Here is a 27,585-nt window from a genome sequence, read left to right on the forward strand (position 1 = left end):
GTCGGGCGGGCGGGCAAGATGGCGGCGCCGTCGTCGTCCTTCGACCGGGAGGAGACGGACCCGCCGCCGCCGCAGCCCGAGCCCGAGCCGGAGGCCAAGGGGGCGGCCCCGGGCCCCGGCCCTCGGCCCCTCACCCTGACGGAGCTGCCGGGGGAGCTGCTGGAGTACATCCTGTGCTGCGGCTCGCTGCGCGCCGCCGACGTGGGCCGCCTCGCCTGCGCCTGCCGCCGCCTGAGGGAGGCCTGCCAGCCCCACGGGAAGGTCTGGCGGGAGCAGTTCCGACGCAGGTGGGGGGCCGGGTTGGCCTGGCCCGCAGGGAGGGCGCTGAGAGGCGGGCGGCTCGGGCGAGTGCCTCTGAGCATGGGCAGCGCGTTCGGGGGAAGGAGGGGAGCGGGAGGTGCCTTCCGGGCCGCGGCTCAGGACCCAGGGCTTGCAGCGCAGCGGCGGCCAAGCTGGGGCGATCGCGCGTTTCTGCCCCGGCAGAGTGTTCCGCCATGGCAGGTTATGCAGCTGTCGTGGTGATTTTGGGGAGATGGTGGCTCTGAGCATGGACAGAACGGGGGGGAAGCGAGGGAGGCATGTTCAGTTGTTGCCAAAGTTTCTAGGTCACGCAGTTCGCGAGTGATGTTAGGAAGAGAGCGCCCCTGAGCATGGGCAGAGTGCAGAGGAGGTCCAGCGGGAGTGCTCAGTTATTGCACGAGCGTCCAGGGCATGCAGTTGCAGTGATCTTAGGAAGAAAATACCTCTGAGTGGTGGAGTGTTCAGTCATTGCTATGGCTTCTAGACCACATCGCTGCAATAGTGATGTTAGGGAGATAATGCTTCTGGGCATGGGTAGAGTGCAGGGGAGACATGGAAGGATGAATTGGCGTTTTCTATCTTTGCTGAAGTTTTCAGGTGCAGCGCATGCAGCAACAGTAGTAACAAGAGCTTCTCTGAGCCAGAAAGGAATCGCAGGAAAAGACCAGGGCTCTGTCTTTGTTGCTGGGGTCTTCACATCCTGGAGTACATGTAACAGCAAGTGATGTTACATAATTAGTGACTGTGCGTGGTGGAGTTTGGGTGAGGAAATAGGGCAAAGGCGTGGCGGCTTGAGTTGTTGCCGAGCTTTTCAGGTCCTGGAGCGTTGTCAAGCAGACAGTTCTCCTGAGTGTGGCACATTTTGCTGGGAAAATAAGACATGTGGAGTCTTGGGCCCAGAAAGAGTCTTCATTGACGAGATGTTCAGGCCCTGGAACACATGAAGCTGTCGTAGGAGTGTTACTGTAGTGGGATTTATGTGTGCAGGCAGAAGAGGAGGAGTGGCCAGGGCCCAGGAGGGTGTTCAGGTCCTGGAGTATACGAAGCAGCCGTACCAGAAATATCAGGAACATGGGTGCTTCTCAACATGACCAGAGTGTGCAGCCTTGCAGGGGCTGCAGTTTCAGGCTCAGACTAGCTGAAATAAATAGCAATGATTTGTGGTGGGGCAGAGGAGCAGTTTTGGGGTTGCAAAGGTTTTCGGTCCAAGAACACATGACTCAGCAGTAAGGATATTTGTTCTCTTTTTCCTTTCCACTGAAAGGTAACTCTGTTCCTATTTGGGCAGACCATTTAAGCTGGGTCGTGGTTTGAGGGGATTCTCATCTGGTTGGGTGTTCTGTTTTCATTGGCAGGTGGTACTAACGGTGGTACCAGTCTGTTCTTACATTGTACTTCCGTTTTACTGGAAGTGTTTCAGCTGTATAGAAATGACATAATTCATAATAGTGCTATTGCTAGCTGGTTTGAGTGCCATTTCTGCTAGTAGAGAGATGGGTGGATGAATGGAGAAATGAAAAGCCATACACAGCTGAGTCTTTCCTCTTAATCTGTTGCCCCACAGCAGCCCTACAATATCCTTCTGGAGATGGGATGACCAGAAGAACGCATGATATCCCAAATGCTGTTTTGTCTCCACCATAATTAAATGGAAGCTTTATGATACAGTTATTAAACCGATCAGGAATAAAACCATGCACTCCTCTGTGTGCTGGCTGGGTCACACAGATGACTTTTGAGAAGACTTCAGAACTGTGGAGGCCTGTCTGATGTCAATGGGTAACCCATTTCAGGGTTGGAGGCAAGTGGTCCTAATGTGACCCTTCTGATTAATGGCATTGTCCTCCCTGCACTGCACTGACAATTTCTTCAAGCATTGGGGTAGGTGAGGTTGAGAGTTGCTGAGTGGCTGAAAGTGAGCAGCATAGTGAGTGGGAACAGAACCCCAGGTCTCATTAATATTATTAGAAGCATAGAAACAGAGCGAGTCAGAAGGGGTCTCCCAGGCCGTCTAGTCTGACCCCTGGCTCCAGCTGGCTCCACTTACAACATGCCTACCATGTGCATGTCTAGCCTATCCTAGCCTGTTATTACTGTTGTTATTATTTCAGTTACATTTATTTCCCAGCGTCTCCCTCTTTCAAGGAACCCAAGGCAGCTTACATTGTCTTCTTCCTCTCTGTTTTATCCTCACAACAACCCTGTGAGGCAGGTTAGGCTGGAAGTCAGTGATGGGTCCCAAGTCCCCCGGTGAGTTTCCTGGCTGAGTTGGGACTAGAACCTGGGTCTCCTCAGCCCCAGTCCAGCATTTTCACTATGCACCGTATCGGTTCTTGGAGTAGTGCTCTTAGGCCTGCGCTCTGGGCCACAAATGATAGGTGTTTTATGGAAAACGCTCTGGTGCAAACTCAACTAATTTGTATAGGGTCTTTTGCTTAGGAAAATGATCTGTTTGTGTCAGGACATTTTGAGGTTGAACTGGCAAATCATGAGAAAGCGATTTAATTTAGCATGTTTACTAGATGCAAGTCAAATAAACAATGAAGCAGAAAAGTACAGCATGTTAAAATTTTGTCTCTCTACTGAGGGGGAAACATGAAAGCACAGTGAGGGTATAGGCCAGCGCCCCACACCTTGTAAGCATCCAAACCTGGTGGATTCTGTTTATCGTGTGCATGAAATGAGGAGACATGCTGGTGTGTTTTATCAGGTATTTAGCCATTTTCAGCCAGCTAGATAAACTGCCAGGAAGCGAAGGAGGCTGGGGTGCTAATGTGAATGGGTGCTAGCCATCAGTCACAGCTTCCCCACCCCTGCACGGCCCTTTTGCCCTCTTCAAGGCCCAGCTGCAACTGTGGGGAGCAGAGCAAAAACTCAGCCTTTGGAGTCTCAGCACTGGGACTGAAGGACCCCAGAAAGTGGGACAGCCTTGGGTACGATGCTGCACATGTGTGAACAGAAAAGAGGCCTTGAGCTAACCGGCATTCTCCATGCTAACTAGAGCATGCTGGAAATTGTAGACTCTTTGTCTAAACATGCACAGCATTGTACCTTTAATGAGATTTAAATGTTAAATTATATTGTTATTGAAATGCATACGATGTAAGGAGACCAGCATGTGCTTTCCTTATGTGGGTTAAATACACGAAAGAAACAAATATATCTAGAAGAATTGACAAATAATTCAACCTTCCCTGCACCTGGCTGAAGATTCTGGGAGTTATAGACCTGCACTTCTGGAGGGCACTGTGTTGGGGAAGGCAGAACTAGTCAGTTTTTTCAACCCAAAGAACTGTGTATGATACCTTGATGGACCACTCATGTATTTCGCCAGGTCTACCAATATGAGATGAAGCTCTTTTCCATTGAGACTGTTGGGGCACCTTCCCTTTTGCTGGCATTCATTATTAGTTTCACTCTGATATGTATATGTTTTTTATTCACTCTCAAATCTGTTAGGGATAATCCCCTGGAAAAGATTATTACAACAAGGGAGTCAGTGTGGTGTAGCAGTTAAGAGCATGGGTCTGGGACTCAGATGACTCAGAGGATCTGGGTTCTAGTCCCTGCTCAGCCATGGAGCCAACTGGGTGACTTTGGGCCAGTCACAGACTCTCAGCCCAACCTTCCTCACAGGGTTGTTGTGGAAATAAGATTGAGAGCAGCAGAAGGAGAATGGTGTAAGCATAACCCCAACCCTAAAAAAGAAAAAGGTGGCATATAAATCTAATCAATAACTTTGAAATGGCCAAACTTGCCTGATATTATCATATTTGCATTTGGCACCCATTCTTTGCTATTAAAAAACTTGAGACACAGGAAATTATCCCCAGGAAAATAAAGCATAAGAAGAAGTCTGTTCTGGAACTTTTCCTTTCCCAAATCACGGACTCGCCACTAGTTAAGACACGGTCAATCTCTCTTTAAAGCTGTGCAGGCTTTTGCATTTTATTTATTTATCTCCAACATTTTTATATTGCACCTCACCTAAGCATATTCCAAAGTGGTGAACAATTTTGTTATTGTTCATCACCAGCTTGAAGATGACAGCAAGGACAGGCTTCCTTTTGTTTTGTTTTGTTTTGTTTTGTTTTGTTTTGTTTTGTGTTTGTGAAAGACAATGCAGATAGCAATGTGTTGTGCAGTGAACCTTGTTTGTGCTTGTGGTGTGCATAACCTGCCTGCTTGCATCATTGCTTTCTGCCACTCGGCAGATGAATTTACCAGGGCAAACACAAACTTGGCGGAAACAGACCTTCCGTTGGAGCAGGGCCATGCTGTGTTACATTATAACAGCAACTGTTTATTTTAGGGTAGCGGGTAGAGCATAACTCCTCCAAATGAAATTGCAGTGGGGCTTTTAAGACACTTGGATGTAATTACTCAAGATGGAGTCTGGCCCAGAGTAACGGGGTCAATATCGCCACTCCTGCCAAAACAGTCCGGTGATCAAAGAAAGGGCCGCTTTTGGAACACAAGCCTCTATTTATCACCAGCCCACAGTAGCTCGCGCAGTCAGATCTGAATCTTTGAAAGATCCAACTTGGCTGCCGACATGCTAAAGCTGAACTCTGAATTGCAGACGCGGCCTGGGAAGCAACCCAGAGTTATAGCTTGCTGAACTGGTGAACTGTCTATTGTTCAGCTGCCTCTTTCGCAGGTGCAGAGAGAATATTCTCTTCCTTTGAACGGTTGAGCCTGAGTTTCACGGGCCAACTGGCAGTTGGAAAGAGTGAGAAAACTTGTCTTCTTTTGCCAAAGCCAGGCCACACAAGAACTTCGCCTATTCTCCAAACAAGGCCAAGAGCAGAAATTTACATAAATCTGTCCAATTCTCTAGCAGTCACTGCGTATGTAAGTGAGAGGACGAATACTTGCGAGTTGTGCTTTGCATTTGGACAGAGATGTATATGTTTGTCCAAGTTGTGCTTGGAAATTGGCATCCTGGACTCTTGTCACTGTGCTTGTTCACAGCACTATTACACAGTGTCATTGCAATTCATGTTGATGTGAAATTATGTATAGTGGTGTTCCTGTATGTAACATGTCTTCCCTAACATAGGGCCAAGCAGATGTAGCGTTACTTATCTCTCTAGCTTACATGTAGCTAATCTTTTTTCATAAATAACCAACTCCGGCTGGCCTGAGCCCAATGTTACCGTATTTTTAATGCATTGTTTCAATTCCTGTATCTGGTTTAGCTTCATACTTTATACTGCACTGGAATCAGCCTAGATATGGGCTAGTATTATGCATATTGTTCAAAATCATAATTTTGGTGGTATGGAGACTTTCACCTTTTGTCCCTATTCTGATCCCAATTCAGCCCAGCTACACACCCAGCCAGCCAGCCAGCTTTTATTTATATCTTTATTTAAAATACTTAAATACCAGTCCACACTCTAAGCAGGTTCCATAAAAACATAATATAAAACCATTGCCGAAACAATAAACATAAAACCATTGCAAACACAAGTCAAACAAAGCAGTGTTCTTATACCTCTGGGAAGGCTAGAATAAGCAGGTGTGTCTTCAGTGGGCTTCCCACAGTTTCCACCTTGGACCACAAGTGGGAGAGTATCCTGTTGGCATATAGAGGGGCAGTCAGTGAGGTATTCTGGTCCCAAGTTTGTATTTCTAAAATATCAGGCATACATAAGCCAGAGAGAACACCATGCCTAGTTTAAGCAGCAATTTATCTTCTCCCTGAGCTGTAAGTTGTTCCAGATCATCTTCGTGTCTGGAAGCTGTAGACTTAAACAGTGTCTGCCCAGTCCATAATTGTCAGAGCTCAGCTTGAGACTGCATTCAATTTTTGTGCAATTTGCTGCTAATGCTCTTGCAAGCAGGGCTCTGGTTGTAATGTTTCCCATGATCTACGCTTGGGATTGCTCACCTCATTTGCTCAGGAAAAACCTTGTTTGTAAGCTTATTTGTAAGCTTGGAATAACCAAGTCATCATTTAAGAAACCTTTTCACCCTGCAGCCCTTCATGCCCTCAATTCACTGGGTAGCAGATAATTTTTAATTGTCAGTTACTTTTAGCGTAAGAGCTTAAACTGTGGTTGGCAGGCATCATTCTAGAACAGTCTCCTCCCCTCGTCTCCTCCTTTTGCTTTTTCTCACACACAAACCCTTCTGCACCCACTCTCAAACACAACAGCTTCCTAAATACAGGCTTGTTACTGAGAAATGTGTGAAATGCTTCGTAAATAACCCACAATCTGCAGCTGTTGTTTTCATTAATAGTCTCTAATCCTTTACTGACCCCTGCGTGGATTTTGCAACTGTCAAATCTCGTGGTTTCTATCATAGCACCTGCTTCCCTTCTCATTCTAAAAATACATTCAGTCAGTGGTTGTTCCAAAGCTGACAAATAAGGTCCGTCTGGATCTGTACCTTCTGGTGCATCCCTTTATTCTCATCGCTTTGCTAAGGGAGGAAAAGCACGCAGGTTGGCTTGAGCGCCCTACAATAGGCTTCACCTCTTAGGTGGTATTATACTGCAGTTTATTTCTAGAAAACCTTTTGACTTAGGCAGGTGCACCCATTCATCCACAGATGCTTTCAAGGCACCAGAGACATAGTAGATAACAGTCCAGAATTACAGACCACTTCTGGATGGTTTAGTCTTTCCTCCTCCTCTTTCCACCAGAAATTAAACATAGGTTTGGGTCTGCTGCCACAGGGGCAGCTGTTGGCACATATCTGTTGTGTCTGATACACATGGGGAGTTGAGAGCTAGTGAAAGGCCCTACATTTCCTGGCAAGGATGAAGGCTAGACCCTCAGCTGTTCTTTTTCTCTTTCCCCACACCCAGGAGGAACAGGGGCATGATCGAGCAGCCGCAGGGCATGTGTCCTTTGAGGCTAATTCCTTCTGCCCTGTCCTTTGTCTTACCAGCTCTCAGCACTAGCCAGCCAAGAATATTGTCTGGCACTGTAAGGACAGAGCACATTATCATGCTTATTATTTCATTTTTACACAGAGCAATAACCAAAGCTCTGCTGCAGTTATTTACGCCTGTACCACTCAGCAGCTGACCCATGCCTGCCCTCGATTTGGTAGAGAGGCTTGTTTGTTTGTCTTGTTTATTTGATAAAATATTACCTGGTTTCCAACACTGAATTCAGAAAGCAGAAAACAATATTTGGGAGTAAGACCGTGCTCTTTCCAAGGATACTTTCCTGCAAAGCGGGAGCGGAAGCCCACCCTGTACCACCAAAAGGCCTCAGAGCATCCAGTTCAGGCATTGCATGTGGTATGTCTGAGCATGGCTGGGACACACCTCTGCCTGACGCTCTGGAGGGCAGCTGTCAGTAAGCACAGAGCAGCCTTCTCCAATGTGGTATCCTTCTGGTGTTTTAGACTACATTTCCCAGCATCACTTACTGTGGGCCTTGTTGGCTAAGGTTGATAAGAGCTATAGTCCATAAGGTCTGGGGGGCACCGCCCTGGGGAAAAGCTGGTGCACTGAGCTAGCTGGACCAATTGGCTTGCCTCTGTATAAGGCAGGGATGCACAGAATCCTTTGGGACACCTCCCTGGATGTGTTGGACCACAGCTCCCAGAATTCCCAGACTGTTCAGCCATGCAGGCTGGAAATAGTGGAAGTGGGGCCCAGCACTTCCAAGACACCAGCTTGGAGAAGGCTGGTTTAAGGGATGGGCCTTGGCTCACGGGTGGAGCCTGTGCTTTTGGTGCCAAAAGGTCCCAAGTTGCATCTCCAGGGAGGTCTGAAAAAGACATCTGCCTGAGAGCTGCCAGAGGCTGCCAGTCAGAGTCAGGCAATATTGGGCTTGAGGGGATACCAAGATGGCTAGTGGTGTGGCTAGGTACAAGACAGGTGCCTGTTCTCCTAAAGGTGTCTCCATGCAGACACCATCCCCCCTTCCCAGCCTGATTTCTGCTTCTCCAAGGTCTTAATCAGAAGCGGAGTGGCTATGGAGATGATACACACAGTGGGCATTGGGCTTAGTTGCGTGGGCAGCTCTGCTTGTGCACAGGGAATTGCACCCAGCATTTGCCCCAGGTGGAGATCTGAGCATCAGGGCCGAGCTGCATGCAAAGCGTCCCTTAAGCAAGAGACGATAAGTTGCCATTCAGTTTCCTCTTTTCTTTGACAGTGCTTGGGTGCCCTGGCTGTTCCCTCCTTATAGAAGTAATTTGAAAGTCCCTGGCCTGTGGGAATCGGAATCCCAGCAGGTAGTTTCTTTTTTAACCTGTTTTAGGCAGTTAAGGCATTGCTGCATTTTGGCTGAAAAGCCTTTCCTGTGGATAGGAGAATAAGAAGGAAGCTGTGGGAGAATCTTCTCAAACTCGACTGCCCCAGAAGCTTGCCTTCAAGCTGTTTTATCTAATTAGAAGAGATCTGTAATCTGAAAGTCTGGATGGCTCTGCTTGTTCCTTTGATTTCGGAAAATAATAGCTTTGCTGAGCTCAATGGAAGATGAATGCTTCCCTACCAAGCCATTTGTGTGTGATCAGTAGCCAGCTCTGAAAACTTAACACATCTTATGTTGCTGTTTTCCCTTGACAAATGAGCTCTTCTATTGTTATCCCTCTGCAGCAAATCTAAAACTAATGAAGGGGAAATGAACTGGAGGTGAGGGAGGGTTGGTTTGCTTGTTGTTATCCTGTTGTTTTGTGGGGAGGGCTAGCAGGTTGCAACCCGGTTTTGCCAGGCTGAGAGTCAGGCACTTGTTCTTCCTTTGAGCTACTGCACGAGGGCTTGAAACGTCAGTTATTGTATTGTTATTTGCCTCTTATGTAGGTGGCCATCATTAATGAAATACTACAGCCAGACAGATAACGTGAATTGGCTGGAGGGCTACAAAGAAAGGCATAAAGCTGGCTTGGAAGCTCAGAGAATTGTAGCATCGTTCTCCAGAAGGTTCTTTTCAGAGCACGTAAGATTTCTCGTTTATCTCAAAAGTAATCTTGTGCATCATCATCTCTTACTTTAAATGCTGCATTCTATTATTATAGTGCCCAACTGGCAGGTGCCCTCAGGATGGTATACAATTCTGAAAACAGCAAAATAATAACCAAAATATTAAATTCAGTGTTGAAAATACAGATATAATCAAAAGTTAACGTATCGATTTCATTAAAGATAATAAAAACCCTCACAAGACAGTTGTGACGGTAATAATTCAAGCTGTATCCCATAGATTAAATCCCAGATAGAAGAGCAAGGTCATCTAACTATATGCAGTAAGGAGGCCAGGTGGTCCACCTGGAAATGGGATCGCACAGACCAGGCAGTGGGGACCCTGCAGAAAGGGCATGTGGCTTGCGCCATTGTGCCTGTGGCTTCCCTTGCAGCCCTGTGGCGCACCATTGTGGCTGGCAGCATCCAGGGAAGAGCCTCTGGGAATTTTCCTTAGCTGTTTTTCAAGTCTCTCTTCCTTTTGCCCTTCTCTTGCCTTCCCTCAGAAGATGGCCTTAGGAGAGCCAGGTCCTGGCCTTGGCTGAGATGATGCATGGCCCGTCCAGGGGCATCTCTAAGACACTGAGGATTAAGATAGCACCAAAAATGATACCGTATTGCTTAATAGGGACTGCTGCCTATCTGGCAATACAATTGTGCACGTGAATCTTTACTTTCAGTTCTTGTAACTATTCTGCAAAGACTTCAGAAATCGGTACATTGAGATCCTGAGAGACAGGACTTTCCTGCTTCCTTCTGTGATTTCCAGGCACCCTCTGGAAATCTCCTGAAGTCCAGAAAAGAATAGCAAATGGTGAGAGGGAAACCTCCAAAGGAGGGGTATTCAGAGAATGTCCTTCTTGTGCAACCAGAAGTGTTTTCTATCCATGCTAAGGCAGCTTTGAATATATGCCACTGTGTTTGTGATACAGCTGGTATTAAGGGCAGCTTTTGTTTTTAGAGGTGCCCTGTTCTGAGGCGCACCCCCCGCAGGACTGGATACTGTTCAATGGCAAAAAAAAAAAAATCCTGTTCATCTAAGGAACTCTTTTTGTTGCCCTTAGATAGGGGAGTGTGTGGCAAAGAGAGGTGCTTTGGCAAGCAACTTCAACAAGGTAGAAAAAACCAATCTTTTGTATCCTTTACCCAGATTTTTTTAGGAGCGCTTCAAACTCTTATTTGGCTTTATTTGAACCTAGTGGCTTTATTTGATGCTATCTATTTAGCGTCAAGTGAGTAACCCATCCCATGTGTGATTTTTCTTTTTCTTTTCTTTCGGTTACTTTGAATACGTTTAAAAGTGTTCGCTATGGAAAGCTGCTTAGCCGTGTAGTGACAGGATGGTCTTTTGCCAGGTGCCGTGTGATGGCTTCAGTGATGTTGAAACTCTGGAATGCCCAAGCCATTTCTTTGAGGACGAACTGATGTCAGTCCTTAACATGGAAGGACGGTAAGGCTACCTGTGAAGAGCAAGGTGCAGAAAGATGCGGATGTCTTTGCATTTCCAGCATGGGTCCAATGCCTGGATTTTGTTTGCTCTTCCCAAACCACAAAACCATACTGCAATTTCAGTTGTTAAAGATTAGAAATCTAACTAATAGCATTTATGTACTTATGTCTACCTTTTGCTAAAAAAAAGCTCAAGGTGGTGTGTTTATTATTTAATAGATGTATATACTGCTTATATTTCAAAAAAATCTCTCTGCACAGTGTGCCAAATTACCTACCCCGGTTTTTATCCACACAGCAACCCCGCGAGATAAATTAGGCTGAGGGCGAGACAGGTTTAAGGTCATCCAGTGGGCACTGTAGGATTTAAGCCTGAGTCTTCCCAGACCTAGTTTAACACCAATGCCTGCACCCCACTGGTGTACAAGAGGGGCCTTATAAAAGGATTCCCATCCTAAGTGTGAGGAGAGTACAGAGTGCCTTTCCTAGGACAGTGCTTGCTGCAGGGCATCTAAAAGCAGGGCCTGCATTTGTTATCGTATGCAAATGTGTGCATATTAATTGACACGAGATGAGTTAGCCAAGTCAGGAGAAGCCAAGGAGCCAAGTCAGGAGTCTGTTGGGCTGAACTACATCTCCTATGATCCCTGACCATTGGGACCGCTGGTTGGAGTTGATGGAGATTGTAGTCAAAACAACCGGAGAGCAGCAGGGTGCCTAGGCTTGTGCGTTGGTTAACTGATTTGGCTGGCAGCCTTTCATTCAAGGATGGCCTCTTAGAAAAGTCTGAGGTGGCATGAATGTTCTCATAGGTGGAAGGCTGTTAAGCCTTTTGTCTTGACAAGAGGGGCTTTTTAAAGAACACATCAAAACTTTCCCCACTTTGCACTCTGTATTGTCTTGGTTTTGTTTCTTGCTCTCCATGGTGCATCTTTCTCTTGCCTTCTGCAGTACAGTATCCTCTGATTGTGCGGCAGACAATGATCTGGTTTTTAAAACATCTTTTGTTTATTATGCTCATGCGGGCAGTTCTTGTGCACAGAGTAATAGCTGAAGTGTGTCCTTTGCTCTTTATTACATGCGTGATTAGCCCTTTCATATTCCGGCTGCTTTTGTGTATATTCAGAGTTTATTAAGCTATTAATGTGGCATATGGTGAACCAACATGAGGCGTTTGAACCACACTGTAGTTCCTCTAAGCATTTTGTGGCAAAGATAAAATCCTGCTTCAGGGGCAGCATTGTCTAACATCAACTGAGATAGTGAACTGTTTTAATAAGGTCCTGCTTTGTCCTTCGCTCGCCCCATTGTCCCTCCAATTGTATGCCTGAATAGCCTCTAATAAACTCAATGTAAGATTTTCCCTTTGTGTTCATGGTCTGCCACTCCCCATTCTTCTGGTATTCTTCTAAGCAGTTCTTCACCACAATGGTTTCCTTCATTCTGCAGAAAAGCCCTGACGTGGAAATACTATGCAAAGAAAATTCTTTACTACCTGCGGCAACAAAACATTCTAAAGAAACTGAAGGCATATCTCCAACAACCAGCTGAGGAACAATCTTTTCTGGAAGGTGTGTAGAGGCTCGGGGGTGATAGCAAGTAATAATCTGTTTCTAACATAAATCCATGCCCCTTGTCGAAATTCTGCGATTTGGATCTCAACTTCATTGACAGATGTGGGGAGCAACTAAGTACATTTCCATAAATGATAGGCCAGTAACCTGGGCTCCAGCATATATTCAGTTTTCAAAAACGCTCCTTCTTTGTTCTCTAATGTTGCTTCTGAAATAGGTTTGTTCCACATATCTCCTGGCTTTTCTTCACTGTTGCTGCTCATACAGTCCAGGGTCAGGGTGCCACCTTGCAAAAAAATGGCTGAGTAAGGTGGTGGTGGAAAGGGAATTTCTTCCAGTGCTTCTGTAGGGAGCTCCGTACTCCAGGCATCCTGGTGGTGTGGTTGGGGAAGAACGGGACCCGTCGGGACGGTCAGACATTCCCAGGACTCTAAGACAACATGCCCTCAAAGGGAACCCTCAGCCCTGCCATTTCTCTGCCCTTCAGTGCAAGGTGGAAGAGAGCAGCAGGGAAGATGTCTGGGGGAAACGGGGTGAGGAATCCCGCCTGCCCACCCTGCTTGCCGTGAGCCCAACGATCTCAGGAAGTGGTGATCGCTCTGTCATGGGAATGCCCTGCTCCATCCCACCTTTCCAATTGGCTTTCCTGGCCAATCTGCTTAGCCACATGGTTCTTCCAAGTAATTCAAACAAAAGGATTTTCCTCTCCTTGCTCGATCCGATTGCAACTTCATGAAATATGCTACATGGCTCAAGCATTTTTTGTTTATTAGCTACAATATTTTTTTTGTTTGTTTCTTAGGTACAATATTTCTATTCTGCTTTTCAGTGCCTAGTTTAGAGCTTGCAGGACCTTCTCAGGACATTTTCTTCTAGGGCAAGAGGGGTGCGTACAGGCATGTTCGGATTCTCTTTTCCTCCTTGCTCGCAGATGCATTCCGTGTACCAAGAGAGTCCCCGAGTACCTAGAAACCATTATTTCTGGATGCCCCAATCACACTTCAGATCTGCTAGCCGCTTAACCATTTGTATGGTCTGTTAGAGAGGATGAAATTAAACCATTGTTTAATTTCTTGAAGACACATCAGTGACCAAACAAGAACAAGCTGTGCTGATATTCTAAAAAGTAGGAGATGTCCATAGAATGCCCTGAATTTGGAATGGAAAGAAGAACCAAAGAGAACCGGAGTGTTGTTATTTCTGTACATTTTGCCCCTCGTTTTCGCCTCTTGCACACTGCCTTACAGATTCCCCTCCTCTTCATTTTGCCATCAGACCAAATCGTGCGAGGCAGATTAAGCCGAGGTCTGGTGACTGGCCCAGCATCTCTCAGTGTGCTTCCAGGTCAAGTGGTGCCTCAAACCCGGGTCTCCTGAGTTCCAGTCTAGCGCTCTTCGTGACTGCACCACACTGGCTTTCTTAGAAGTAGAAAGAGCCAGCAAGATGAGGAGAAAATTTAGGGAATGTGTCATGTGCATAGCTCAACAGCAGTAGCAGAAATCCTTCTTTGATGGGAAGACAATAGTCCGATTGATGGCTGTGCGTTTTTTTAAAAGGCCCTGTCCTGGGTCTCTTCTGACTTGTTCTAGGGGCTGTCCTGATTGACCAGTACTGCAACCCGCTGACCGATATCAGCCTAGCGGGCGTCCAGGCCCAGATCGATGATATCGTTGCCAAAGTACGCCAATTCCTGAAATCCAAAAATTCCAGGCATCCGAGTGTGGCCCCCAAAGCAGGTATTTATGATCCATAATGTCTCTGTAGCCTGTACCGGCGATGCGCTAAGGCAGTGGTGATGAAACTCACGGCAGCAATTGAGAAACGGAGAGAAAGAGGCAAGACAGAAAAAGGAGGCAGAGGGAGTGGGCTAGCAGAAAAAAATAGGGTGCATGGGAACGGGGGGAGCAGTCCGCCTTTTGGTGGTTGGGGGAAAGGGTGTGGCCCCCAGGGGAATGACAGAGGACTTGATTTAGATCCTGAGCGGGCGGTTCTTCGTCTGGACACACCGGTGGCGGCCTCCAGGGTAATGTGTGTTTTCCAGCTTTTATCGCAGTGCATTACTGACAATAAAAGCCTTGTGGTAAAATAAGCTGGTATCTTGGCCATGGCTGTTTCGCTTTCCTTGGGGCCAATGTAGAGAAGGCTTTAAAGATCAGAACTAGCCGCTGACACGTGGCTCAGAAACACACCAGTAGCCCAAACAGCCAAGCATGGCCAGGGTCAGACTAACCTGACAGGGCGAGCAGTGCAGAGAGGTTCCAACCTTTGCCTCCTTACCTGAATCACCCCATCTCTCCTCTGCTCTACTGCAAAGAACAGGGCACTGGATGAAACGGAGCCCTTGGCTAGTCCTTCAGGTGCCCCCGGAAAGCTGGTGGCCAGAGTAGAACAGGGAGGCAAACTGGCAGGTAGAGGCAAAGACAGGATGGACGCTGCCAGTGGTGCAGGCAACCTGTCGCCCTCCAGCGCCGTCTTTATTTGGGTTCAGCAGAGTTGGGATCTTGGGAAGGTCAGCTTCATTTAGCCTTACCTGTTTGCCTCCTGGGAGATGAGTGTTCTTGTGGCACAGCATGGCCTTCACTTGGTGAATGTCCAAGCAGCCGTTTTGTGAGAGCACCCGGAACACGTGCCCGCCAAACAGCAAATGTTGCCACCACCCCAGAAGGCCGAGGACCAGTGGGTGGGGCCAGAGAACACGGTCCTGCTCTCCCTCCTCTTGAGAGTCGGAATAGTCTCTGAGACGCTCTTGCATGTCACCTGATTTGCCTGTCGTCGTCGCATTTCAGGAGAGGCCTTGATCATCACTCAGGTGGATCTGCAAAGGCAGGTTCTGGAAGCCTTGAACTACGTCCTCTATGAGCAATTGAAATACAAAGGCAACGAGGTGGACTACTACAATTCTCTGAATTCGTACATCCGCCAGGTAAAGCTTATCTTGCCCATACGAATCGAACTGGGGAAGCAAGCCACACACTGTCTTTTTCAGCGCTGCATACAGACGCATGTCGTCTGTGCCAGGGCAGCCTAGCACCCTGCGGGGACAGATTGCTGTCGACTTTCTGTCATGATGACTTTCCGCACGTTTGCTGGCGGCCTTCCAGAGCCTTTTGTGTTCCGCTTCTGAAGCACAGAGCGATCCTTTGTGCTGTTCGACTGTCAACTGATCTCCCCCTCCTCTTTAAAGCAAAACCAGATACATAATCCCATCTCAAAAGACCTGCCCTGTATAAGCTTCTCATTGCTGGCTCGCTTTTCCTTCCAGGTTTTGATCCACAGGACGGGAATCCCAATCAGCTTGTCAGTGCTTTATCTGACCATCGCCAGGCAGCTGGGCGTCCAGCTCGAGCCAGTCAACTTCCCCAGCCACTTTCTGCTCCGATGGTGTCAAGGGACGGAAGGGTAAGTTTTCAAAGATCCACGCGCCTCCTGCCCTTCTGAGATGGCGAAAGCGCTCAGGCAGTGCGATGTCGAAGCATCCCATGTTTCCACTTCTGAGCTACCCGAAACCATGCCAGATGATGAAGTAATGGCGAGTGGGGAGGAGGGGAGGGGGGTGTTCCAGCAGTCCAAGAAAAATGGTTGCGTTCAATTAGAAAGCCCTGCCACTCGCCCGATGGAAGTCGCTCATCAACAGTATTGCGGCACACACTCATTAACTGTCCGGGCTGGCCAGCACACAAACCAGAGCGTATAAATGCATTCGCGGAGGGCCCCGCTGATGTTGTGAGGCCGTCAGAGCGCAGCTGTCTGGAGTGAAGGGTGGCCAGTTCTCCCAGCGCTCCATGTTACCGTTTTTGTGATTTCAGTGTCATGTTATTTCATGCCGGCCTACAAAAATGATTGCTGGAGACTGATGCTCACATAGAAAGTATATTTGCGCTCGGTGGATTCACCATGGAGACTTCCAAACGGCACTAGGTGGGCCTGGGTTGTGCAATATCCTGAAGAGTTCGGACAAGGAAGGGTTGCAGTGGTGTTATCTCAAGGCTGGGAAGCTGAGCCGCGGGATTTCTTCTGCGTGCAGGGCTGCTCCATGGGGGCAAGATATAGGCACCTGTATTTCCCCCACCTACCCCCAGGGAGCAAATAGCTTCTGTGAGAGGAGAGGCAGGGTGATTTCAATACGGGAAAAAAGGCTTTTAAACAGCTGACCCTGTCAGAGTTAGTCTGACCTGGGTCACGCTTGGCAGTTTGTGTTAATAGTGTATTTCTGAGCCCAGCTTCGGGCTGGTTTTAGCTTAGCTAGACTAAACCTTCTGTACAACAGCTCTGCATGTGGTTTGCCCTAAGGAATCTACCATGCTCCACCAATATTTGTTTATTTTCTCGATTTATATCCTGCCTTTTTCCTACAAAGGGCTCCAGGCAGCTTACATCATTCTCCTCCTCCATCTTATCCCCACAACAACAACCTTGTGAGGTAGGTTGGGCTGAGAGCCTGTGGCTGGCCCAAAGTCACCCAGTTGGCTCCATGGCTGAGCAGGGACTAGAACCCAGATCGCCTGAGTCCCAGTCCCACGCTCTTAACCACTACGCCACACTGGCTCTTGTTATCTCGTTATCACTGCCTCGTGTTAATATCAGCGTTTGAAAACATTTTCTGCCAGCCTTCACCTCATAGGATTGGTGTTGTACTGCTCTTGAACTGGTTTGTTTTTCTTGCTCTTAATCTCATACTAAACTGGTTTCATGCATTTTATGGCTGAATGCAACTTCGGGAAGGCTTCTGCCCTGAAAGTCAGCCAAGAAACTTGAGCTGAGCATTGAGCAGGGAGTTGGGCTCGATGGTTTTACAGGCCCCTTCCAGCTCTGCCGTTCTATGATGTGATGGAATACCCTTCTACGGAAACGTCACAACCCTTGCTTTCTTTTCCATGCCAAGTCAGAACATTCATTTTAGCTTCGGCATTTTAAATCTTTCTTTCTTTTAAAGTTAATCAATTTGTTCACCAAATGAATGTCTTTTATTCCTTTTTATTTATTTTGTAATTAGATTGTTGTACAGTTTCGGTCCCTTATATCGCTATGTTTGCTGTCCCAGGGCTGTTGTGGCACGTTAATAATTTTTTGAAAAATAGTAGTTCAGCCTTTCCCTCAAGCTGTATGTGGTTTTTAAAAAGCAAATTGGGAGAGCAGTCTCTTTGGACCAAAGAATAGAAGAAGGGGCTATTACTTGGTGGTGGCACACATGTACTTCATGTGGAAGATTTAGTGTTCAAACCACAACATTTCCAAATAGGACTAAGACGACCCTTGTTGAAAATCCTAAAAAAGTGCATCTCAGCTTGGCGCTCTGCAGTTCCCTTGGTCTGTAACTCCCCAGTGCACTCATTAATGAAAGAGAATTTATTTGGTAGACGGATTTGACTTGATTTCAAGGAAATGCGCATATTTCTAGCCCTTTTTTGCAGTGTTGCGTAAACAAAAAATTGTCTTCCTGAAAGTTCTTTTAAATAATAAAAGTTAAACAGTGGAGGAAGGCGTGACTTTTTAAAGCTTCTATTGTATTGGCATTCTATCCAGAAGCACAAACATCTTCGACTACGTTTACATTGATGCTTTTGGGAAGGGAAAGCAGCTCACTGTGAAAGAATGCGAATACCTGATTGGACACCACGTGACGGAGGAGTTTTATGGTGTGGCGACTGCAAAGGAAGTTTTGCAGAGAATGGTGGGCAACTTACTAAACATTGGAAAGCGGTAAGAGTCCAGTGTCACGTTCTTTCTTCAGGGAGGCCTGAAACCTTACCAAACCAAATAGTGACCGTCTTATTAATATAATTAATCAATTGTTATTCACAAAATGTTAACAATTTGTTAACAGAATTTAATTTTGTTAACAATTTGACAAATATTAATATTTGTTAACAAAATATCACAGACTGGGCTGCAAACTAGGAAAGTTTTGCTTCAGTTTCACGAACACTGTCAGATGTTCTTGCTTGCACTTATCTCTCCATTCACAGCACAAGGGTTAATATTGCTCTACCTTGCAGGATTGTTGGAAAGATTGTGCTTTGTGATATCGGTGAAGCTCTGCGAGTGCACAAAGGCATAGCAAACGTTTCCAAGCCTGACTGGCTAAGGAGGGCTGCTCATGAGGAATGAACTGCTCTTACCTTCACGTGCAATTGAGTGTTGCAAACTGCACCACTCCCCCCTACCCAGAACTGGACCGTGCCTCATCCTCTTAGATTTGTCCTTTTGTCTCTCTTGCCTGATAGAAGTGCTGCGAATGCTTGTCAGCATCCGAACTGCAAGAATCCCTGATACAAACGGCTGCCCAACCTCTTCCCTGAAGACTCAGGCAGCTTGGAATGTGTCTCTCAACAGCCCAGAAAGAGCGAAAGAAGGAAGTGCATGAGACTTGGATTCCATTCCCAGCCAAAGTAGAGCTTTTGGGGGAATTGGAGGTTTTTGGAGCCCGCTGTATCATGGATGTCTTGCGAGCGTAGTAAGCTGGTAGCCCAGCTGCGTCCCTTGTCTGGACAGGAAAAGCCTGGTTTTGCTGATCTGCACTCTGTGGATTTCCAAGCTTGTCCGCTGTAATGTAGTCTATGTAGGGCTGCCCTTGAAGATTATTCAGAAGTCGCAGTTTGCACAAAACAGAGCAGCCAGACTAATAACTGGAACCAGTCGAACCAATTCTGGCCTGCTTGCGCTGGCTTCCTCTATGTTTCCAACCCAGTGCAGGGTGCTGGTTTGAAAGTATGGAGTCCTACACAGCTTGGGACCATTATACTTGACAGAACACCTCCCAGCCAAAACCTGCATGGACACTGTGCTCAGCAGGTGAAGCCTTTCCACCTATTGCCACCTCCTCGTGAGGCTCGCTTGGTGGTAACAAGGCAGAGGGGCCTTGTTCATGGCAGCCGCCAGTGGTGGAACGAGCTCTCTGCTGAGGCTTACCTGACCTATGGGCGGGTTTTGCTGTGGAAACCTGTCTTGGTTATTCAAGGTGCTTAAATTCTGTTTTAAAATCCGGTTTATAAATTTCTGTACTGAAATTTCACGATAATTTTATTGCTGCATATATTCTAGATGGTATTTTATGAACTGTTGCAAACTGCTAAGAGAGCTTGAATGTTCCTCTTTGCTAGTGAAAGCACAGATCAGTCGTACCAGCTCCTGAGAGACTCTCTGGATCTGTACCTGGCCATGTATCCAGACAACGTGCAGCATCTGATGCTCCAAGCTAGACTGTACTTCCACCTGGGAATCTGGCCAGAGAAGGTAACTTCGTCTTGTATGTCTTCATTTGAGATCAGCTTAATACCAAAGGCCACAAAGGGACTGCAAGGCATGCGAGCAGGTGAATTTGTTTCTTTCTTTCCACTGCCCCCTTTCTTTTCTCTGCAAAGTGGAAGCCGGCGTGAACTTGGCCTTGCCACATCCTGGCAAACTATCTAATACATCTATCACAATTCTGTTTATTACTGTTTCCTTTATTAGTTGATTAGATTGGTCTGCTACCCAACTGACAAATGCCCTTTGGTTGCTCTATAAGCATTGTGTTGCTGATGGAACTCCGGCTGTGTTTTAGGAATAGCAAGTTGGTTATTTACAGTGGTCTTAAGCGTGCATCGTTAGAGGCCCAGTAAATTTTTTGGGGTGGATATAAAGCAAATATCAGAGAGCTTGGAGCCCGTTCACAGTGCCGGGACTCCCCGTTTCAGCACACGTGGTTGTCTGTGGCTTCAGGTTGGGAGCAGGGTTGGTGGCAGCCTCTTGCGACTTCTGCTTCCTTGTCCAAAGGTTCTGGACATCCTGCAGCACATCCAGGCACTGGACCCCTCCCAGCACGGAGCAGTGGGGTATTTGGTCCAGCACACGTTAGAGCACATCGAGCGCCGGAAAGAAGAAGCGGGGCCCGACGTGAAGCTGCGCTCAGAGGAGAAGCATAAAGACGTCTGCTATTCTGTCGGCCTAATTATGGAGCACAAGAGGTGAGCCGACCCATCTGTTCCTAGCAGCACTTTGAGTCTGCTGAGGTTCAGCACTAGAGGGCCACAGCATGAGGTGGATCCTCGAATGTCTAGATCAGGGGCAGAACCCCAGGCACACGGGCCAGATTCAGCCCTGCTGATTGTTAGAAAGGGTGCTCAGATTTGGATGAAGCAGGCAGAGCTCATCCCTAGAGGAGCAAGCATGCTTTATTGGGAAGGAAATAGCTAACGGGGGGAAATGCCTCTTATCCATCTGCTCTCCATAAGGAGAGGGTTAAAATTAGCTCTCTCAGAACACTTCTGTGCTGAAGGATTATTCTTAGTTGGTTTGGACACGATGCAAAGCTCCGCCGTCTGTGGTGTGGCCAACACATGCGGAAGGATTGGGTGACAGTGCAGCGCACAGTGCACGGCGGGGGCTTGGGGGAAGCGCCTCTAGATTTCTTTAAAAACCTTCGTTAGTTCAAAAAAACAAAAGCCAGCATGATGAAACGATAACCTCCAAAGTGCACGGAGGGTCAAAAATCCGGGCAACCAGGCTGGAGTTTTCATCTCTCCCAGGAGCTGCTCTTTGGAAGTGAATGGGTCTAATCGGCCCATGAAGGCCAAGCCACCCCGGAGAGCTTCAGTTCTTGAGCAGTACAGACATGTGATAAATAAATAAAATATTTTGCATTGCAGCAGGGACAATGCCTGAGTTGCGGGGAAGCTCTATGCTGTGCATTGCAGCTGAACTCAGAGAGGACAGAGAGACCTGAAGGGGCTGGCGGATGCTAGCGAAGCTGTCCTGGCGCAGCATCCCCGCAGGCCCAGGCTGCAGTGCAGCGCTGCAGGTGCACCGGGAACCGGTTCCAGCCCGTTCCGCACTCTGGGCCCTCGGCCAAGCTGGCGGACCGGGCCCTGCTCCCTCCCCCCCCCCCGCTGGAGCTGCTGCTCCTGGGCAGGGCCAAGAGGAGGAGCTCTGTCGCCCGCGAGAGCTCGTTTCCCTCCCGGTCTGCCCATGCAGCAGAACGAGGTGACAGAACGGACTGTGCCACGCCGGCCCGTGCATGTGGCGGGGGGGGCATTTCTGTCCCGTCGCCCCCCAAAAAAGCGCAAGGGGAGCCGGGTCGACCCAAAGGTGCATCTGGCCCAGCACTCGGGTGCTCGTAGCAGTTGGCCAGGTACACCTGCGCGCTGAAGCAGAGCCCTCCCCTGAATGGGGTCAGGCCCTGGTCCATCCAGCCCAGTGTTACCAACGCGGACTGGCAGCCCCCGCCAGCCCCCCGACTGCACCCGCCCGTTGACCGGGCCGTGTGCCCCTTCCTCTTCCTCGTCCAGGTACGGCTATAACTGCGTGATCTACGGCTGGGACCCGGCGTGCATGATGGGGCACGAGTGGATTCGCAACATGAATGTCCACAGCTTGCCACACGGTCCCCACCAGCCCTTCTACAATGTGCTGGTGGAAGACGGGTCCTGCCGCTACGCAGCCCAAGGTAGGCGGCCATGCGTTGCAGCTGCGCGCTGGTGGGAAGGGGCCAACCCTGGAGAGCCAGCGGTGCCGTGGTTAGGCGTGCTGGGCCGCGCCTCAGGAGGCCTGGGCCCTGGTCCCCGCTGGGCGACTTTGGGCCAGGCACAGATGCTCAGCCCACCTCACAGGGCTGTTGTGGTGGAGACAAGATGGAGAGCAGCAGGAAGTTGTAAGCCACTGTGGAGAAAAGGCCGGAAAGGGATGCAATAAATAAATAATATGGGATGGGTTCCCATGTTTGCAGGACATGCAAGGACAAGTATTTGCCCTCAACTCACCAGCTGTCAGGAGGAGCAGCAGAGCCAGAACTGGGAGTCTTTGCGCCTCGTGTGCAGGATCCTTGAACTGTGGGTCACAGATCCTGCCTGAGCCAGAACATACTCCTGTACAGGAGATGGTTGCTAAGAGACTGCCTGCGGGGGCTGGATCCCCGCTGAGCTCTGAGGTGCTCCTCCAGGCATCCTGGCTCCAGGTGATTCCTCACCTTTAAGCTCAGCCTTGCGTCTTGGTTCTCTCCCGGGCTTTGCTTCCTAGCACAGACTCGCCCTTAACAGCAGGGACACGACCTGTTGGTCTTGATGGTTGCACTGGCCATCCGCCAGGGTTGCAAGGGCTGCACTACCGTGCCTTAGCACAAACCCCATCAGCGACAGACCTCAGCCTGGGGAAGCCTGTTTTAGACATTTAGAAGAAATAATACTGGGTTCATACACCAGAGGGCGCTCTGAGCCACCACAGAAATAGTTGGGAATGTTTTTCTCAGATGCCCAGCCTGCCATTTCCCCACTTTTTCTGGCTCACGTGATCTTCAACCGTGCCCGTAAAGGCAGATAGTGCAGTGCTATTAAAGCAGTTGCCACAGGTTTGCATTGGAATGGAAGCTAAGGAAGCAGGCCGAGCTCAGGGAAAAGGCTTCTTAAGCAGAGGAGCTGGGGATCGGGTGGAATTCCCAGATCCTTCTGCAGCTCGAAACTGGCAGCTGCTGGCTCAGAGAGCGCCTTGAGAACATGAGTCTACTAGGTGGAACTGCGGCACCCAAAGGATAGGATGAAGGCCCTTGGTGGTCATTTGGAGAGCCTAGCACCCATTCACACTACACTTCACCGCTCCCAATCAGCAACACCCTCTGGGCAGTTTACAGATGTTGCAAAAAGGTAAAATACAACATGCCACCAAAACAATGACATGGAAGTGTATAAAGGCAACACTGCTGCATCCGGCATCCAGCCGTCCAAGCCAACATAAAATCAGGGCAAGGCCAGCAGGTTTAAAACCAGCATGGGGGGATGACTGGGGCCAAAGTCCTAAAGAGGTGCTAAAAACATGTAATTGAACCATGTGGTGAAATAGAAGGGACTCTTGATGCTGAAAAGCCAAAGCATAGGCACCAGGCGAGCCTCTGGGGGAAGGGGGAAGCTGCCACTGAAAAGCCCCTCTCTCAGAGCCATCTGCCGCCCGCCCCCCCCCCCCAACATCCTCCGGCATGGACGCCTAGCGAAGCATAAAAGCCCAGGATGGATTGCGCAAGGGACAGATCCCTGCTGCTTTGCCACTTGAGATGGCATCCTTTGCTTGGGTCAGTGGAAGGGCATCCGGAAGGGCCTGGCCTTACCAAGCCCAGGGGCGGGGCTTTCCATGTGGCACCGACTCTGACCATCCCTCCTGCTCTTTGAGGACCTCCAGGCCAGCCTGGCAGGCACCCCTTGGAGGCAGGCAGTGCAAGCAGCAGCAGCGTCTGCCTTAGAGACTCAGTGCTGCAGGAATCAGCTTGCATCCCTCTCTCCAGCTGCAGGGAGAGGCGGGGCTTATCCCAGCCCCCCATGCTGGGGGGAAGGACGCCTGAAGTCTCCGTGTCTTGGGTCAGACCTTGACCTGTCCAGCCCAGAATGGTGGTCCCTGGCTGGCAGCAGTGGCCATCAGGATTTCAGGTGGGGACTTTCCAGCCCTGGGCAAAGCATGCACAGGCCTTGCCGTGTTCCCATCGGCACGGGCATCAGGAGAGCAGGGTTTCCTCATCTCTGCTGAAAACCAGCTCCCCTGAAGCTGCCTTTCCCTGGAGGAGGCAGCAGCCAAGGTTTTGTTTCACAGATGGATGCGGGGATTGGTCCCAAACAAACTCACTGAGCCGGGTTGCAAAGGGGTATCTTGCTGGAGCCCTGAACAACAGGAGCTGAGCTGCATTGAGCTGTTCCGAGCTGAGCTGAGCTGTTCCGAGCTGAGCTCTTCTGAACTGAGCTGAGCTGTTCCAAGCTGAGCTGAGCTGAGCTGTTCCGAGCTGAGCTGAGCTCTTCCGAGCTGAGCTGAGCTCCTCTGGGCTGAGCTGTTATGCACTGAGCTGCTCCTTTCCGGCACATGGCAACGGCGGTGGCGCGCTCTTTCTTCCTCTTGCAGAGAACCTGTCGTACAACATGGAGCCCCATGAAATCGCTCACCCAGACATTGGCCGCTACTTCACCGAGTTTGCTGGCACTCACTACGTAGCCAACACAGAGCTGGAGATCCGGTACCCTGAAGATCTGGAGTTCACACGTGCGGCCGTCCGAAAGACGTACGAGAGCAAAGAATGAGCCGTCGCAGCGGCGCTCTGGATTGCCTCACGGGAAAGCCGGTGCTCCCCGCCCTGCCCGGAACCATGTTTTGCTGGATAACGAGTGGTGAAGCGTTCGTGTTATGTAACCACGCGATTATGCTGTGCCAACGCTGGAGGATGAATGGGGCAGGCGTGATTTTCGAGGGAAGATGTCCCCTCTCTGAGCTGACCTCATCGTCTGAAGCACCTAGTCCCTTTTGCCACTCCTGGACTTGAGAAATCCTCTTTCTTGACTCAAGGAGATAGATTTTTCGATGGCCAGGAGGTTGAAAATGCTGATGTTTGGTAGGGGTTGGTAGGGGTTGTCACCGTCGCAATATTTTAAAGGTCTGAGCTTTGTACGTGGCGAGTTCAGATCACCCTGGGTGCAACGTGCTCTGTGTTTCCCAGTGGGAGTTCTTGCCCTGTCGCGAGCTTTCCTACAGCCAGCAGCTCTCGGAGGAGAAAGCTGTCTGTGGCTGCTGGTCCAGGTGGCTCTGTGCTACTTCCAGCATTAGAAGAAGTATGACTGTGTATACCGGTTGCTAGGGAACATGGCCAGGCAGCTGCTGTTGCACCCGTGTCCTTCCCACAGGCAACTGGTTGGCTGCTGTATGGTCAGAGCGCTTCACCAGGTGGACTCTCGGTCCGACCAGGCATGGCTCTTCTGGTGTCCTTAGGATGGCCGCCCACTTAGCTGCATAACATTAGATGGCTTTTAAGGGGATTAGGCAAATGGATGGGAAATAAGGCCATCCAGGGCTACTAGTCCTCATGGCTGTTTGCAGCCAGGAGGATCAGAGGAAGTAGACCTGTGACCACCGGTTGCTGGGGAACATGGATGGAAAGCTGCTCTTCTTCTGCTCACGTCCTGCTTGTGGGTTTCCCTCAGGCAGCCCTTTGGCCACTGTGTGAACAGAATGCTGGACTAGACGAACCCTGGGGGTCCAATATGGCAGGGCTGCTCTTATGTTCGTTCAGTGCCAAAACTTTGGGAATTAAACACACACTTCCTTGCCGAAACATCCTGAGGGTGTTCTGAGAGGGTGTCTTCCCACTTCTTCAGACAAGCCACTCAGTTGTCACATGAAATAGGATGGTTGTACCGGCTGTCCTTTTCCATACAGGCTTCTTAGGTCTCATTCCAGCATATACACACACCTTGCCAGTGGCAAGGGCGGCCAGCCGAGGATGCTGCCTGAGTCTTGGTCAGGCTGGGTGTGCACCTCCTCCCTGTATTCCTCACCTCAGGTAGCTGCTAGATTCCCCTGGCATGATGTTACCTGTGCAGTGATGTTCAGCAGCCCTTTCTTAAAATCCCGTGTTTTCCCTCATTCCAGCAGGAGGTAAATGGAAGAAAACCCCAGGAAGTGTAATGTCTGCAGTTTCTTGTTATCAGGAACTGTTTGCAAAATTTGAGTTAGTCGATTTGTAGTCCAGCTGCCAGAGTAGAAGCTCAGCATGCAGGGGGAGATGTCGGATCATACCCCTTCGGCTTACATTGCAAGGGCAGAACATGTAATTTTTAAATTGGCATTTCTAAGCGGTGCACAGTGATACGTACCGGATTATCTGCTTAGTTGCTCTACAGGTAAGTTGTAATTACGTTGTGAAGGATCCAACGAGACACTTTTATGATCTTGGTTTTGAAGGTTGCTGTCGGTAGCTATGAAATCATTCTTTTCAAGGCAACTGTTGATTTGCATGGTGTATTTTTGTTGTTCTCAGCAAACACTTTTGCTTGTGAAATTCGACATATCCACTGGGGCAGCTTGAAAGAGCTCCGAGGGATTGGCCGCCGCATCAAGTGCCCCGTTTCTGCCGTTCCCAGAATGTGTTCTGGGAATCGTGTTGCCATTCATGACTCTGGGTACACATGCACACAGTTTTGCATATCATAATTTGTATTCAGGTGTGGCCTGTTAGGGCTGCTAGCCTAAAACAGCTGGCAGTTGCATAAACAGAAAGACACACTCTTGCAGTTGCAGGCCTTAAATCCGATCACTAAAACTTGAGCATATCCTGTGGGAGCACAGAGCCTCGTTCAGTCCAAGGGCCGAATTCAGTTCAGGAGAAGCTCTCTGCTGGGAAGTGGGTGGGTCGAAAGGAGCAGAGGGAGGGGCACGAAACGGTCGTCCCCTCTCAGCTCAAACCTCTTGCAGAAAGTAAGCCATGGGACCGGCGTTTGCAGCCTTTGACAATAGGCAACGAGCTCTACAGCCGGGAAATCACACAACAGTTGGGATTGGAGGTGGGGCCGGGCCCACCTGGGTAGCCCTGGAAGGTCGGCTTTGGCTCCTAGAAAAGACAGATTTGAGGTGCGGCTGTGAGGTTCCGCGGCTCGGGGGTACTGGGAGACCATGCAGTTGCCCCAGGAAAGCAAACCGAGAGGAGCCCGCGAGATGCCAGTGGTAACCAGAGCAGCGACTGGGGCGGTTAGGGGCGAAACACTGAACACATGCAGTAAATCCACTCTGAGCAGGATCCGAATTGGGCCCGCCAGCATCAGAAAGCCGAAATTCTACGCAGTCCTTGATCGGCCCTGACTTACCTGCAGGGACCAGACCGTGCATGCTCTGCGGCCTCCCCCTTTCCGGGCAAGGTTGCTGCTCCTACCTTGCTGAATAAAGCAGTGCTTCTGCCTCGGGGGTGAGCCTTCAGCCCGGCGTGGGTTGCTTGAGCGCGAACCTGGGCCGCGTGGCCTCGATCCAAAGCTGCGCCGCTGGCCGCCCCACGCTTGCCTGGTGTTCGCGCCCTCCCCAAATGTCCTCGGTATCTTTATATGTCTGTAAAGCTCTCAGAACTTGTCCTTCAAATGAACGGTGCTATATAATATATACGTGTGCATATTCAAGTAAGACGATGCTATTTAAAAAACAATTTGTACAGCTAATATACAATATGCAGTTTTGATCACACGAAGAGCTGTTTTCAAAGTGGGCCACGCGTGAGAGGCTCTCCTTCCCACTCGGCCCCAGCCCTGCCTTTGGCACTTGATAATATCTCTGGAACAAAATCTTAACCTCAGCAGCTTACAACTGTACATATATATCTTCTAGACCTTTTGGAGTAATGCAATTTATCCAGGTTCCTGCACTCTAACATAAATGTCCGTTTTTCCTTGGGTATGTGTCTTCAGCTGAAATGAATTCCGGGCCTAAAGAAAAGTTAAATCAGTGGAACTTAATTTTTCCATCGTGATGTGAAAGACCCATTGAGACTGTGAGTTGCCCATCTTTAGACCTGGAGCAGTTGCACACTGGTAGCAAATTATGAGTATTAAAAGTTACTGCGGTAGAGCT

The 27,585-nt window shown here is 49.1% G+C and overlaps 1 protein-coding gene across 3 annotated transcripts; it reads left to right on the forward strand.

Annotated features, from left to right (window-relative positions):
• FBXO21 (F-box protein 21) lies at positions 1-27,585 on the forward strand. Of its 3 annotated transcripts, none has more exons than XM_044448870.1 (12): positions 1-287; positions 9,074-9,209; positions 10,588-10,682; positions 12,131-12,252; positions 13,845-13,991; positions 15,042-15,178; positions 15,518-15,654; positions 17,779-17,955; positions 19,356-19,488; positions 20,011-20,201; positions 21,522-21,679; positions 24,106-27,585. In XM_044448870.1, exons 1-12 carry the CDS (start codon positions 19-21, stop codon positions 24,279-24,281), a joined length of 1,878 nt encoding a protein of 625 aa, XP_044304805.1. In that variant the 5' UTR covers positions 1-18; the 3' UTR covers positions 24,282-27,585. The 3 variants fall into 3 exon arrangements, with proteins under 3 accessions (XP_044304805.1, XP_044304807.1, XP_044304806.1); XM_044448872.1 differs by having other exon boundaries at positions 143-261; XM_044448871.1 differs by lacking the exon at positions 1-287 and adding an exon at positions 3,969-8,505.

Source organism: Varanus komodoensis, unplaced genomic scaffold (assembly GCF_004798865.1).
Source record: "Varanus komodoensis strain SLA01 unplaced genomic scaffold, ASM479886v1 scaffold56, whole genome shotgun sequence".
Lineage (NCBI taxonomy): Eukaryota > Metazoa > Chordata > Lepidosauria > Squamata > Varanidae > Varanus > Varanus komodoensis.